The sequence below is a fragment of the Vulpes vulpes genome, chromosome 8 (assembly GCF_048418805.1).
Source record: "Vulpes vulpes isolate BD-2025 chromosome 8, VulVul3, whole genome shotgun sequence".
Classification (NCBI taxonomy): Eukaryota; Metazoa; Chordata; class Mammalia; order Carnivora; family Canidae; genus Vulpes; species Vulpes vulpes.
Window position 1 is genome coordinate 100,629,980 of NC_132787.1, and position 12,904 is coordinate 100,642,883.

At 40.1% G+C, this 12,904-nt stretch overlaps 1 protein-coding gene across 3 annotated transcripts in view; it reads left to right on the forward strand.

The window, feature by feature from the left end:
* NBAS (NBAS subunit of NRZ tethering complex) overlaps positions 1–12,904 on the forward strand; it is a 316,983-nt gene that overhangs the window by 116,868 nt on the left and 187,211 nt on the right. For all 3 annotated transcript variants that reach the window (XM_072767683.1, XM_072767684.1, XM_072767686.1), the window contains exons 22-24: positions 1,398–1,481; positions 7,546–7,699; positions 12,331–12,516. In XM_072767683.1, the coding sequence (XP_072623784.1) occupies positions 1,398–1,481; positions 7,546–7,699; positions 12,331–12,516 (424 nt within the window). The remainder of the gene's footprint in view (positions 1–1,397; positions 1,482–7,545; positions 7,700–12,330; positions 12,517–12,904) is intronic.

Sequence of the window (12,904 nt, forward strand, 5' to 3'; positions counted from 1 at the left end):
GGAGAGAAAATGTTTAATTGAACCATAAAGTAGAGCAATTGACATTTGTTCTTAAAGTTTTTGTCTTCTTAATTCAGGATATTTCAGTTATTGTCGTGGACTTACGGAATATTAGAGCTAAAGGGACCTTCAAGATAATGTTTGAGGGTTTTGCTTTGGAAAGTCACATGCCAAACACTGCTTGGCTAGGTGGGAGGCAGCTAGGTTTCTGTGTTTCATGTTTCCTAACGTGTAGCATGTTGCTCTGCTCTGTTATCGTACTCTACAGTCTTTACCTCACTTTTCTTTCTAAATTTATTTTTTTAAGATTTTATTTATTTATTCACGAGAGACACAGAGAGAGAGAGAGAGAGGGAGAGAGAGAGAGAGAGGCAGCGACACAGGCAGAGGGAGAAGCAGGCTCCATGCAGGGTGCCTGATGCAGGACTCGATCCTGGGACTCCAGGATCACGCCCTGGGCCAAAGGCAGGCACTAAACCACTGAGTCACCTGGGGATCCCTCTAAATTTATTCTTTTTTTTTTTTTTTAATTTATTCTTAATTCTATCTAGTCATGCCTTAATTTTTCCGTATCTTAGTTCTCTTGTTCATCTTTTAGTGATACACTTTCTTTCCAGTTTTAATGAGAAATAAATGACATACATCATGTGTAAGTTGAAGGCATACAGTATGATGGTTTGATCTACATACATTGTGAAATGATTATTGCAATAGGTTCAGCTAACGTCAGTCATCTCCTATAGATAAAATATAAAAGGAAGAAAGTGAAAACAAAAAGTTTTCTTTGTGATGAAGACTCCTAGAATTTCCTGACCTAATAGTTTTTCCATATATTATGTGGCAGGGTTAATTATAGTCATTGTGTACATTACATCCCTAGTGTTGTTTATCTTATAACTGGAAATCTATACCTCTTGATCATTTAATGTTATTTTTAGCCCACAAGATCATTTCTTCCCTCTAATAATTACCTATCCTCCAGGTCTTTGCTGTCATATGTGGTAGCCACTATTTAAATGTTAATTAAATTTATGTGGCTATTTAAATTTTAATTAACACTGAAATTAAAATTAAAGTTCTCTTAGCCATATTTCAAGTGCTTCATACATGTGTATATAGCCACTGGTTACTATAGTGGGTAGCGTAGTTCTAGAACATTTCTGTGATCACAGGAAGTTAAACTTCTTTATTTTCTTTTTTTTTATGATTGAAGAGAAATCAATAATTTGGTATTTTCTGTTTACATATTGTTTATAGCATATATCATGTACCACTTAATATACCATAAACAGGAATGGAGATTAAAGTTCATAAAAACAATTTTTGCATATTTCTTATGTAGCCAGTCACTGAGCTAATGTGTATTTTAAATGCTTATGTATTGTTTTTCATTTAAGTTATAATGGAGACGCCTTGGTGCTCATTCCTTGGAATGAACACAAACACCGAGATAAAGATTGGTGCGAGGAGCTGGAGTGCAGGTAAGGATCAGCCTGTGCGAGGGACCTTTATTTCTCCGGGATGGGTGGGTACAGGGCTTGACAGAGATGGGTGTGTGGTAGGTGACCATGCGACCATGTACTTGATAGTGGTCCCTGATTTAGGGACTTTGCATGGAGTTGTTTTAAGCACTTGACTTGATTTTATTCAGTTACATTACAGTTTTTTAAATGGAAGAATATTAAATTCTACAAAGTTAAATATTCTAAAAAATGATCCTGATGCAGCACCTCTTTCCTTTTTAAAGTATTGCCTTTTAGTCTTTGAAACATAGAAATATAGTTTTCACAGCTGTAGTTATGGTGTGCACACAATTTTGTTCTTGATTCAGTTTGAATTTTTATTTTTGTGAGACTTATCCTTAGAAATCCTCAGAATGTGGAGTCCAAGGGGGTGGGAGATGAGGTGTGGGGCTAAAAGCACTTGAATTCCCTTATTCCTCACTCCTCAAAGTCAGGTAGATGTCCCTTCACCATCTCTCCTTTCATATTTCTCCTCCATTAAATCAGAGATTTATTTTTTGGATTCATGAATTGAGGCAGAGAACCTTTATATTGATCCAGAAATCCTCCTGATTCCTAGGCATTAGGCACAGCATAGGGTGGGGGTGGAGTGCTGGAGTTGAAAATCGGAGCATTTGGTGAAAATCTAGGTCAAAGCTTGGGTTCCCTGCCTCCTTCTAGCTCCTAGAGTGTAGGCATATTCCCCAAGTAGCAGTTTGGAGATTTCTTTCCTGGAGAAATGGAGTAGCCTCTGAGAAGAGGCCTCTAGATACTGACATGTTGTCCCAAAAGATTAGTGCATTACCAGGTCACAGTGAAGTCAGCAAATGAACAAGTCCTGCCATAGCTACTGTGCTTCCTGGACATCTGAGGATTGGGGCCAGCAGGCAGAACAAGTGGAAAGGAAAGGCAAAACAAACAGAAAATGGAGCTGAAAGTCAGAGACCACACAAAAAGAAAACTTCAAAAATTAATATTGGCCAGGAGATAAGAGAAGATACTGCAGTTGTGAAGTAACAAAAGGATTTTATAAAATAGGAACAGAGAACTATGAGAACTTTGGGACCTAAAAAGTATGATCGTTGGTGTCTAAAAATTACAAGGGTTGAAAGATTAAAGCAAAGAACTTTCCCAGAAAGTAGAATAAAAATATAGAGTTAGATAAAGAGACAGATAAAAATATATTCAAATTACAGGCATTCTATAAAGAGAAGGCATATATAATAAAAGGGAGGAAATTTATAAGAAATATTTCAAGCCTATTATTTAGAATTGAAGGGCTATGAGTTTATAGATTGAAATGCCCACTGCACTACAGCATACCATCAACCTTCCAGAATATCAGGAATGCAGTCTACCAGAGAGAAAAACATTTTACATAAAAGGAAGTTTGAATTAGAATGATCTCAGATATCTCCAGAACAGCAATAGAAGAAGCTAGAAGAAGCTAGAAGCAAAACTTCTAGCGGAAAATATTTTTTGAACAAGATTCTTAAATCTAGCTAAAATCATCAAGTATGAGGTTAATCATGTAAGGTTTGGTAAAATTTACCACCCATAAATGAGTATATCTCATTTCAGGAAGCCATAAAAGATGTGTTTTAATAAAATGAGGGAGTCAATTGAAAAAAAGCTGCTAGATTCAGGACTGGGCTCTAACATGGGCAGTGGCAACGGGAGGGCCCAGGATGACAGCTGTGTTCTTGTCGGGTGAGCAAGCAGCCAGCACAGATTGTGGAAAGGGTGTGGATGGCTTCAAGAGCCAAGGTCTTTTGAAAAATCTTAAAAATGGAACAGGAATATTACCTGTTATATTTGACTATTTAGGGAAAAACTTTTATATTTTGCTATTAATGCATTTTTTAGAGAATTTGGAAAACCTAGCAATGGATGCATGTGAGTAAATGGGTGGGATAGGAGCACAATTGGTCTTAACTCCAGAAAATGAAAAATTGTTCAAAAGAGCAATAGTTACAGTAATGTACCACTTGGCTCAGGACAGAATAGTATTCACATAATCAAAATAATGCAAATAATTAGTGGTTTAAACTAAATTGTGATATATCCACAGAGGGAGGAGACGGTTTAGGAGAAGTGGATGGTTATGGTTTAAGACAGCTGAGTAGCACATAGAATAGATAAATCAGAAAGAGTCCCAAGCATATCCTGTTTAGATGCAGAGAGGAAAATCCAGGAAGATGGCTGAAAGATGTGAACATGGCACAGAGCGTGGCAAAGATGGTGGCAGTGTGGATTTTGTATGGAATTGTTGGCTTTTCATTTGATTTGACTCTTTTCACACTTTTGGATTTTTGAACCTATGTATATGACTGATAAGTGATGAATAAAGGCCATAAGCAGTAGCGTTATCATTGCAAGTGACATTTGGAAGCTCTCTTAATGTAAGTGGTAACATTGGCCGTTTCATTTTGTTGTGTCTTGGATACTGAGATAAGGAGTAACTCTTAGGTACATTTTTTTTACTCCATGACGTTTTAGCGTAATGGCAGTTGAATGTCTTGCTGTGGTTTCGCTGGTTCCTTTTTAAAAATTGTTATTTTATTTTATTTTATTTTATTTTTATTTTTTTAATAATAAATTCATTTTTATTGGTGTTCAATTTGCCAACATACAGAGTAACACCCAGTGCTCATCCCGTCAAGTGCCCCCCCCCCCCAGTGCCCGTCACCCATTCACCCCCACTCCCCGCCCTCCTCCCCTTCCACCACCCCTAGTTCATTTCCCAGAGTTAGGAGTCTTTATGTTCTGTCTCCCTTTCTGATACTTCCTACCCATTTCTTCTCCCTTCCCTTCTATTCCCTTTCACTATTATTTATATTCCCCAAATGAATGAGAACATATAATTGTTTTTAGGGGCATCTGGCTCTTGGTTTCCACTCAGGTTGTGATCTCAGGGTCATGAGATTGAGCCCCACATCAGGCTCTGTGCCTGGCACAAAGTCTGCTGGAAATTCTCTCCCCCTCTGTCCTCCCACTTGTACTCTCTCTCTCAAATAAGAAAATCTTTAAAAGTTTTTAATTTACTTTTCATTGTTTTAATCAAAGTTGTATATACTTGCAGGTAGATTAAAGAGTTACAATTTTCTACAAACCTTGTTAAAAAAGACAAAAAGAAGCAAAACCCAAACCCACAGTCCATTGTTCCCCTCTTCTTATTTCCTGCTCTCCAGAAGCAATTACTTTTAATTCTTTCAGATGATAGTTTAGGTATTAACTCCATATCTGTAACAACTGTGTAGCTACTAGATGTTTGGCCTTTAGCTGTGGACTTCGCAGAGTGGAGGGGATGGTGAGCTTGTACCTCCTGTGTGTGTGGCATCCTCCTCCCCTGCCATTTCAGGGGAGTTTCAGGAGACAGTGGAGCTTAAATGCGTGGTATTTGTCAGCCATATTTAATTAGAAGTCATCACTTAGCAGTTGTAATGAGAGGTTGAAGAAATAGAGAAACTGAAGGTGGTGGGAGGTCAGGGCCAGTGGCCGGGGCGGTAGGCAGAGGTGTGGGGAGACTGTTGATGGTGAAACCTCTCATTTCCAGATGGGCTTTTGAGAGAACAGCAGGGGCAGAGCACTGACCCATCCATCCCACGCTTCCCAGTTCCCCACAGCCTGCGCCTTTGTGTGATTCTAAGTAGATGAAAGGCATGAGGGCATTTCCTCTCAGACCAAGTAGAGCTTGCTGTGTCAGAACTCCTGAAACTAAAAATGAAAAGTCCGGAAAAGTTTGACAGAGGAAAAGATGCTTTTGAAGATCGTACAGATTTTCTGTATTACCGGACATATCCTGTTGCTTACTCATTTAATTGGGGTCTGTCATCTGCTAGACACAAGAATACCAGAGGAAGAAAGGCAGATGCACTCCCTGGACTCATGAAGTTTATAATCTGGCAGGAAAAAGAGTCCTGCTGTAAATGACTAACGTGGTGAGTGCTAGGAAGGACCAGGGTAGGGGGGAGGATTGCTGGGAGCACGTCATAGGGAGACCGCAGCTTGGTGGAGAGTAAGAAAGCTCATCCTGGGCAAAATCTTGTGAAATCTGAGATTTGAAGAATGAACAGGATTTAATTTTGCCCAAGGGGGAGAACAAGTTTGGTAAAAGAGAGGAGGGATGTGTTCTAAGAGAGAAAGCATCTTGGAAGAAGGCTCAAGGCAATGTCTCCTTCAAGAATTAAAGATAAGGACCTGCCTTGTTGAAGTAACCAGAACAAAAGTGAGATTGGCACCAAGATGATGCTAGAATATTTTACGGCAGGTTATAGGCTATAAAAATAGGCATGGGGATGATAATAACATCAGGTTTCCGTTTTTAAAAAGATAATTTTATTACCTGAGGAGATCCTGAATTCAGTTTTGAGTTTGTTGCATTTGAGGTGCCTGTGAAACATCGATGACGAATAGAAGGATTTGGAGGCTTCTGAATAAAGTGTGGGGTTAGGGGTCAAATAGGGTGGTTGTTGTAGTGCTTGTGGTAGCTGATGCTTTGGAGTCACAGGTGAGACTGGGAGAAAGCTGCAGTGGGTGTTGGGAGGAGCCAGGACCCAGGGGTCATCTGGAGGAGGCTATCCCGCCCCAGATGACGCAGAAGGAGCCTCCAGGATGATGAGAGAAGGTGGCCCGCACTCCATACTGCAGTGAGGGAAGCCTGTGTCTGGAAGAAGAAAGCAGTGAAATTCTATCAGTGCTGAGAGGAAGATATTAAGGACTGAAAAAAATATCAAAGGACCTCAGAGTTGCTCCTGGGTACTTTTCCCTGCTGAAATGGGCAGCTGTAAAGATTTCAGGGGGCAGTGTGACTTTTTTCATGGCAGCGATGGAGAAAAACCACCGGTCAGAATGTTAATGGCAGTTGTGAGACTAGCTGGGTAAAGGGCTACCAATTATAAGCGCAATAGGTTGTCTGAGGCCTCGGGTCTGCTCATACATTATAGCTACTAATAATTCCAATAAAAATAATACCTGTAAATAAAAAATTAAGCACCTTCTCTGTGCCGGATGATATTCTCTGTGTACTTAATTTATATTATTGTGAATACTCGGGCATAGTAACCTACCCATTTTATGTAAATAAAATGAATCTAAGATTAGATTGAGCTCAGTACTTTATGCAGAGTGTCACAGCTTTCAGCACTGGAATGTGCTTCAGTTCTGACTCCAGAGCCCATTGCCTTGTGATGGTAACCGTGAGAGCACCTGTCACTTGCTGCTGGCTGGCTTGAATGAACGATGTCCCCTAGTGGAGCACAGCAGTTTTCCGTAGGTTGCTCTGTACTATCTTGGTTTAAATCCTTATTTTAGTCCTTGATTATGGAGGGGAATTGGCTAGGCTCATTCTCTTAAAGATTCCTCACAATTTGTGATCCCCGGGCTATTATCATTCTGTACATTCCTCTTGGTATTTTTTTTTTTAATTTTTTAAATTTTTATTTTTTTTATCTGTAGTGAGTGGCACAGAATAGGTCTGTATTTTGCAGATGTCAGTGTAGTACTACATTCCTGATGCCTACTAACAGTATATTATCGATGTAAATAAGGCATATTTTGATTTGATTTTTGATTTTTATGAACTTAGAAAACAGAGTTTTTCTGAATTTATATTTGAGTTAGAATCACCTGGAGGTGTTTTTCCTAAACAGGGCCTGGCTGGCCATCACAGGTAATTTTGATTTAGTATGCCCACGGCAGGCACCCAGCCATGTGCATTTTGTAAAAGCCTCCAGGGGTGATTTTGATTTTGTTAATGTGTATTTGATTGATATGTGGCATAGCTGTTTTGATTTACTGTCTGTTCTGATTTTTTAAATTGGGAAAACTAATAGGAAAATAAATTAAGCATCCCCCAAATGTCCCATTTATCTTTAAGTGTGCCCACAGTTACGGGAAAGCACAGACACACAAACACCCCTGCCCTCGCCCCCATGCATATTCTCTGTCTCTCTAACCATGCTTATCTCTGTCTTTCAGAAAATTCTGTTTTTTCTTCCCGGCATTCCAGTAAGTTACTAATTGTTCCTTTTGTGCTTTGCAGAATGGTGGTTGAACCGAGTCTCCAGGATGAAAGTGAATTCTTGTATGCTGCACAGCCTGAGTTACTGAGGTACAGGACACCACAGCTCACAGTAGAGAAGGTTATGGACTGGTATCAGACCAGAGCCGAGGAAATAGAGCATTATGCTCGACAGGTGAGGGGAGAATGGCAGCTGCTCCTCAGTGATGCCGGCAGTGCCATGTTGGGTTCTTAGGATTCTGTGCATGTAGTGGCAGCCGACCGTGGTGCCAGGGATTGTGTGTTTAGTTTGCAGAGATGAAATGGATATTTCTTATTACTTTTGTTCTTTCATCCTTTGCCTCAGAAGCTTTTGTGGCTTTTTTGGGGATTCTTAAAGAGCAAATACGTATAAGAAAAATTGTTCAATACCTTTCTCTAAAATGTGAGCTGCAAAATATGGCACATACTGTCTGAGATTTTCCATATATTTTTAATAGGCTTAATACCATATTGGTTGAAAAGACTGTATCAACCCAGAAATACTTGATCGGGTTCCCTGTCATACTGCAGTAACGCAGTTGATTTTTATTTTGCTTTTTAAGAATCTTGTTTGAGACTCTGTCTTTAATGTTTTCCTTAAGTCTAAGCCTAATTCCCCTCAGTTCCCCTGTGCCTTTATGGAGCTGCGCAAGAACTGAATCAGGCACTGTGGAAGAGAGAGAGGAGGATGTACTGAAGCTTAGGAGGTCTGAATACTAATCTTAACTCTTCCACAAATGTGCCTCGTGACTCTGGGCCTGCTGCTTACCTTTCCTGCACGTTAATTTTTTTCATGGGGTTGGTTCTTCTACCAAGGTCAGTGAGAACAAAGAAAATATACATTACAGAACATTAAAAATTCTGCAAATTGGGCAGCCCCGGTGGCTCAGCAGTTTCGCGCCTGCCTTCAGCCCAAGGCCTGATCCAGGATTGAGTCCCATGTCGGGCTCCCTGTATGGAGCCTGCTTTTCCTCTGCCTGTGTCTCTGCCTCCCCCCCCACCCCCCCGCCCCGTGTGTCTCTCATGAATAAATAAATAAATCTTTTTAAAAAATTCTGCAAATTGAGGGCCCTGCAAATGTAAGCAGTAGTTGTCTTCATCTTAGGTAACAGAAGTGGGCAATTCAGAGCAAAGAATGGCAGGATGCAGTTTGAAATCTCATTCAGGGGCTGGCCAGTGGATACTTTTTTCTTTCTACTTGCAGTCTTGGCTTTGGACCACCTATTCAGGACCACCTACCATCAGTTTTTCATTTGACAGGAAGGGTGATTCCAAAGGTTCTGAGGAGCACCATTCCTGTGGGAAGGAATTTACACCCTTTTGTTTACATTTCTACTTAGTAATTGCCGTGTCTCCATTTGATAGCCTTGAATTTCTGCTTCATCTGACTCCTACTTTTAACATTCATAGAATTGAAGAGGAGTTCTTTGTTGGAGCTGATGGTAATATTATAGAACAATTTTTTTTCCCCAGGGGTGGGGGTCAAGAATATTGATGATTGACTCTCCAGGTCTTTGAAGATGGTTAAGGACCATCATACATTTGAAAGTCTTTTAGAATCCTGTTATTGGGATGAGAAGAATCTCTGGAGGTGCTCTAGTCTAATTCCCAATGTATTTGTACAGTGAATGATAATGATGTGTCTGTGTAGATTTTGTAGATTTATTGATTATAACAAGTGAACCACCCTGGTGGGGGCTGTAGAGACTGTGGGTAGGTGTGGGTAGAGTCTCTCTGGAAAGTGGCTATACTTTCTGCTTATTTTTTGCTGTCCACACTGCTCTTCTAAGTAAAATCTATAAAATAGAAAGGGAACTATAGAGCTTTCTAAAATTAAAAAAATTTTTTAACAGTCTAGGAATAATTCCTCAACATCTTGAATTCATTTTTGGGGAATTAGGAATAATTATAAAGAAAAGTGATTTGGGGGTGCTTTATTTAGCTGCCTTGTATTCTTTCATCTCTTTATATAAAAACATTTCTAATAGAAGTATTATTCTTCAGCTTCATTTTATTTATTGATGCTTCATGCCGGCTTATGCTACAAAGTGATTTCTAACAGAGTTTTTATCTTTTTCATTTTTAGAGACTTAATTGATGTGGGACTTCTTTTTCCTTAGTGCCTACAAATGCCTTTTAGCAAAACTTGTTTGTCGGATTAGGAAATGTGTATCATGGTGAAACTTATCCGGTGAGGGCTTGGGTTGTGTGGTATAATTCAAGTTGCATTAGAGCCTGCATTCATTTAAGGTGTCAGTAATTTGGTTTTAAGACATTTTTACCTCATTAAGTATCTGGGAAAGCAGCAACTTCAGAGTTGATGTTAGGAAAACAAACTTGGTTCACAAAATTTGGTGAGTGTGTTACAGATGATTAATGTGCTCTGTGTGTTCAAACTAGCACTAAGTTGTGTTGTATGCATCACGTTTTCTTCATGCTTTCTGAAAATTCACCTGATAGGTTTTTTTTTTTAATTGGTATGCAGGGAGATATGAACTGTATTTTTATTGCTAGAAATTAGGGGGGAAAAAAACCCGAACCTTATCCGTCGAAGTATTACCAGATCACTGCTGTTTTGCCTCATGTCTTACCTACGTATAGATTTTTTCCCCCCTGTATTTACTGGCACCATTCTTTGCAACTGAGAATGCGTTTCTTCTGTTTTCATTTTACCGGTAGCGGTCAGTCCTGGGTCTTTGGAGGGCTTTAAGGGTGCTCCACCCTCTTCTTTGCCTTGTGTGTGTTGCCCTCCCCTTCTCTGCTCCTCCCTGCCTGCCACCACTGCATGCCCAGAAGATGATTTTGTTTTGTATTTCACTGGAAAATTTGAGAACTCACTTCTGTTAGTTCTTATTCTTTCTGGCTCTTCCCAGAGGAAGAGGCTTCTTCTCTTGTGTTCTGGCTACTGCTTTCCATACCTATGCTCTGGACTTCACACTCTCCCCTGCTCAGAGCTGTTCTGTGGCTCTTTGCTCTCTCCCCAATGTCTTCAACTCTCCTTCTCTACTCCGTTGCCTTTTTTTTTTTTTTTTTTTGGTATATAAAGTTCAAACCACTCCTGTTTTACAAATACAACAACAACAAAAGTAAGGGCCGTATTCACCCTGGCTCTGGTTACAGCTGTCTTCCTTCCATCACAGCCCATCTCGGGAATAGCCCCCTGTGCTCTTTGTCATCACTTTCTCAGTGATTTCTTACTCCTCATTGGCCTGGAGTCTGGCCGCTGCTGCCACTCTAGGGAAACTGCTTTTTCATGTCGGATTCCCTTCCTCTTGATTACACGTTGTCCTTGGACACCGCTCCTTCCTCGTTCCTGCAGTATCCTCTGCGTGGCTTCTGTCCTACTGTCATGCTTTTCCCCTTGTCCTGGTCTTAGTCATTCGTTTTAATCTCCGGGTGGCTCTTGTCCTTTGCTTGTCCCTTAAGATTTGCTGTCCCCCCCAGGGTGCTGCTCTTGTCACTAGTGGAAAGTCTTCTAATAGTAGTAAGTGCCATTCCCTTAACCGGCCTGCCTGCTTTTTGTTCAGCTCCTTTCCAGTTTGTCATTCAGTAAATACTAAATATTCTTTCTCAGGCGTGTAAATCTACTTATGACATGCCTCAGTTGAAAATCCTTTGGTACTATTTGCGTTTCAGGATAAACTGCAAGTCCCTTAGCTCAGCGAACAGTGGTCCCCGTTCTGCGGCCCCTCGCCGCTTCTCTAGCCACGTTTCTCATCACTTCGCTTCAGAGCATCTTCTGGGGCTTAGGGAACAAGCTGTACTTTCATGACATGTCACGCATCTCTGCGTTCCATGCTGTTCTCCTGCCCTCCTTCCTTCTTGACCTGCCAGTATGCATGGATTCTTTACCGTGCATTTCAAGTCTTCCTCCCTCAGGGAGACTCTGTGACAGGTTGGGCCTCGTGCCCTCTTCTCTGAGGTCCCACTCACCCTCGCGGTCCTTCAGCTTTTGATTTACCAGGTGACTTTCCCCACGAGGTGGAGAGACATTGAAGGAAGAGACCTCATTTTACTCAGTTTTATATTCTTAACACTTAGGGTGGGGCTCAGTTCAGGGGAGGTCCTCCATAAATAACCAGTAGTCTCGGAATTAGGGAGTAAAGTGAAGAGCGCAAGGTGCTGTGAGCTAAGGGCACACATTAGATGATTTTCTCACCAGAGTTACGTCCTTTCATAAACCTGATCAAGTGATAGGGAGTCAAATTGCTGTGTCCTGGGCATGTCTAGGAAAATCATTCCTCATTTTGGTCTAAGTGAAGTGTAAATATTTGAATTGAGACAGGGAAAGTGTCTACCAGAGTTCATCATTCAGCGAATATTTATTGAATGCTTTTTTTACATGGGAGGTGCTATGGAGAGATAGGTACTGAACTGGGATATAAAAGCAAAAATTGTTGTTTCCGGAGCAGAATGATAAAGAATGATATAGTGAAAATAGAATTAATTTGGCATTATCACTAACCCTTCTCTTCCCTCCCCACTGCTAGTTAATGTTGTGAGCATTAAATTGACAAATATATGAAAACTGCTCTTAAACTGTTAAGCTCTATGAATTTAAGATGGTTGTCTTTTATTATCTTCAGTATTTCTGGGCTGATTCTTTCGAAATAGTTTACTGATCTATTTGATAAAGAACTCTAATGTTTTTATACTAAATGCATGTTACTGATAATATGATTTTATGTAAGGTGAGTAGCAGAATTAGATTCTGTCCTGGAGGCTTTTATTGTAGAAGATGTGGGAAACACAACACTCAGATGTACTGTCACTTTTCCATTTCAGGTTGACTGCGCGTTGTCACTCATTCGACTTGGAATGGAGCGGAACATTCCTGGTTTGCTGGCTCTCTGTGATAATTTGGTTACTCTGGAAGCTTTGGTTTATGAAACTGGGTGTGATTTAACGCTAACCTTGAAAGAACTCCAGCAGATGAAAGACATTGAAAAACTAAGACTACTGATGAATAGTGTAGGTTTTATTTTAACTTTCTTCTTAAGCATTCTGTATGTACTTTGATTAATGTGGGTCTCAAAGCTAAAGATAAAATGTCCTCTAAACCTGAGCATTTAGTAAATAAAGGAAGGTTTCTTGACTTAAAAAAAAAAAAAAATCCAATCTTTGAGTACATTAGTGAAAGCATCCCTAAATTATTTTGGCTTTTCTTGTACCTTCCTTGCCCTTTATTTGTAGTCCTCTATATAGAACTTTTTTTTCTTTCAGCTAGACATATTTCTAAACTAGCTGGCCATTCTAGTAATCGTGTTTCTAGTCCTTCACTATGTTAAAATTCACAATCACTTAGAGATTTCACTTACACAGAAGTACTGGATAGAGTTCAGAGGGCTGGGTACTTGTG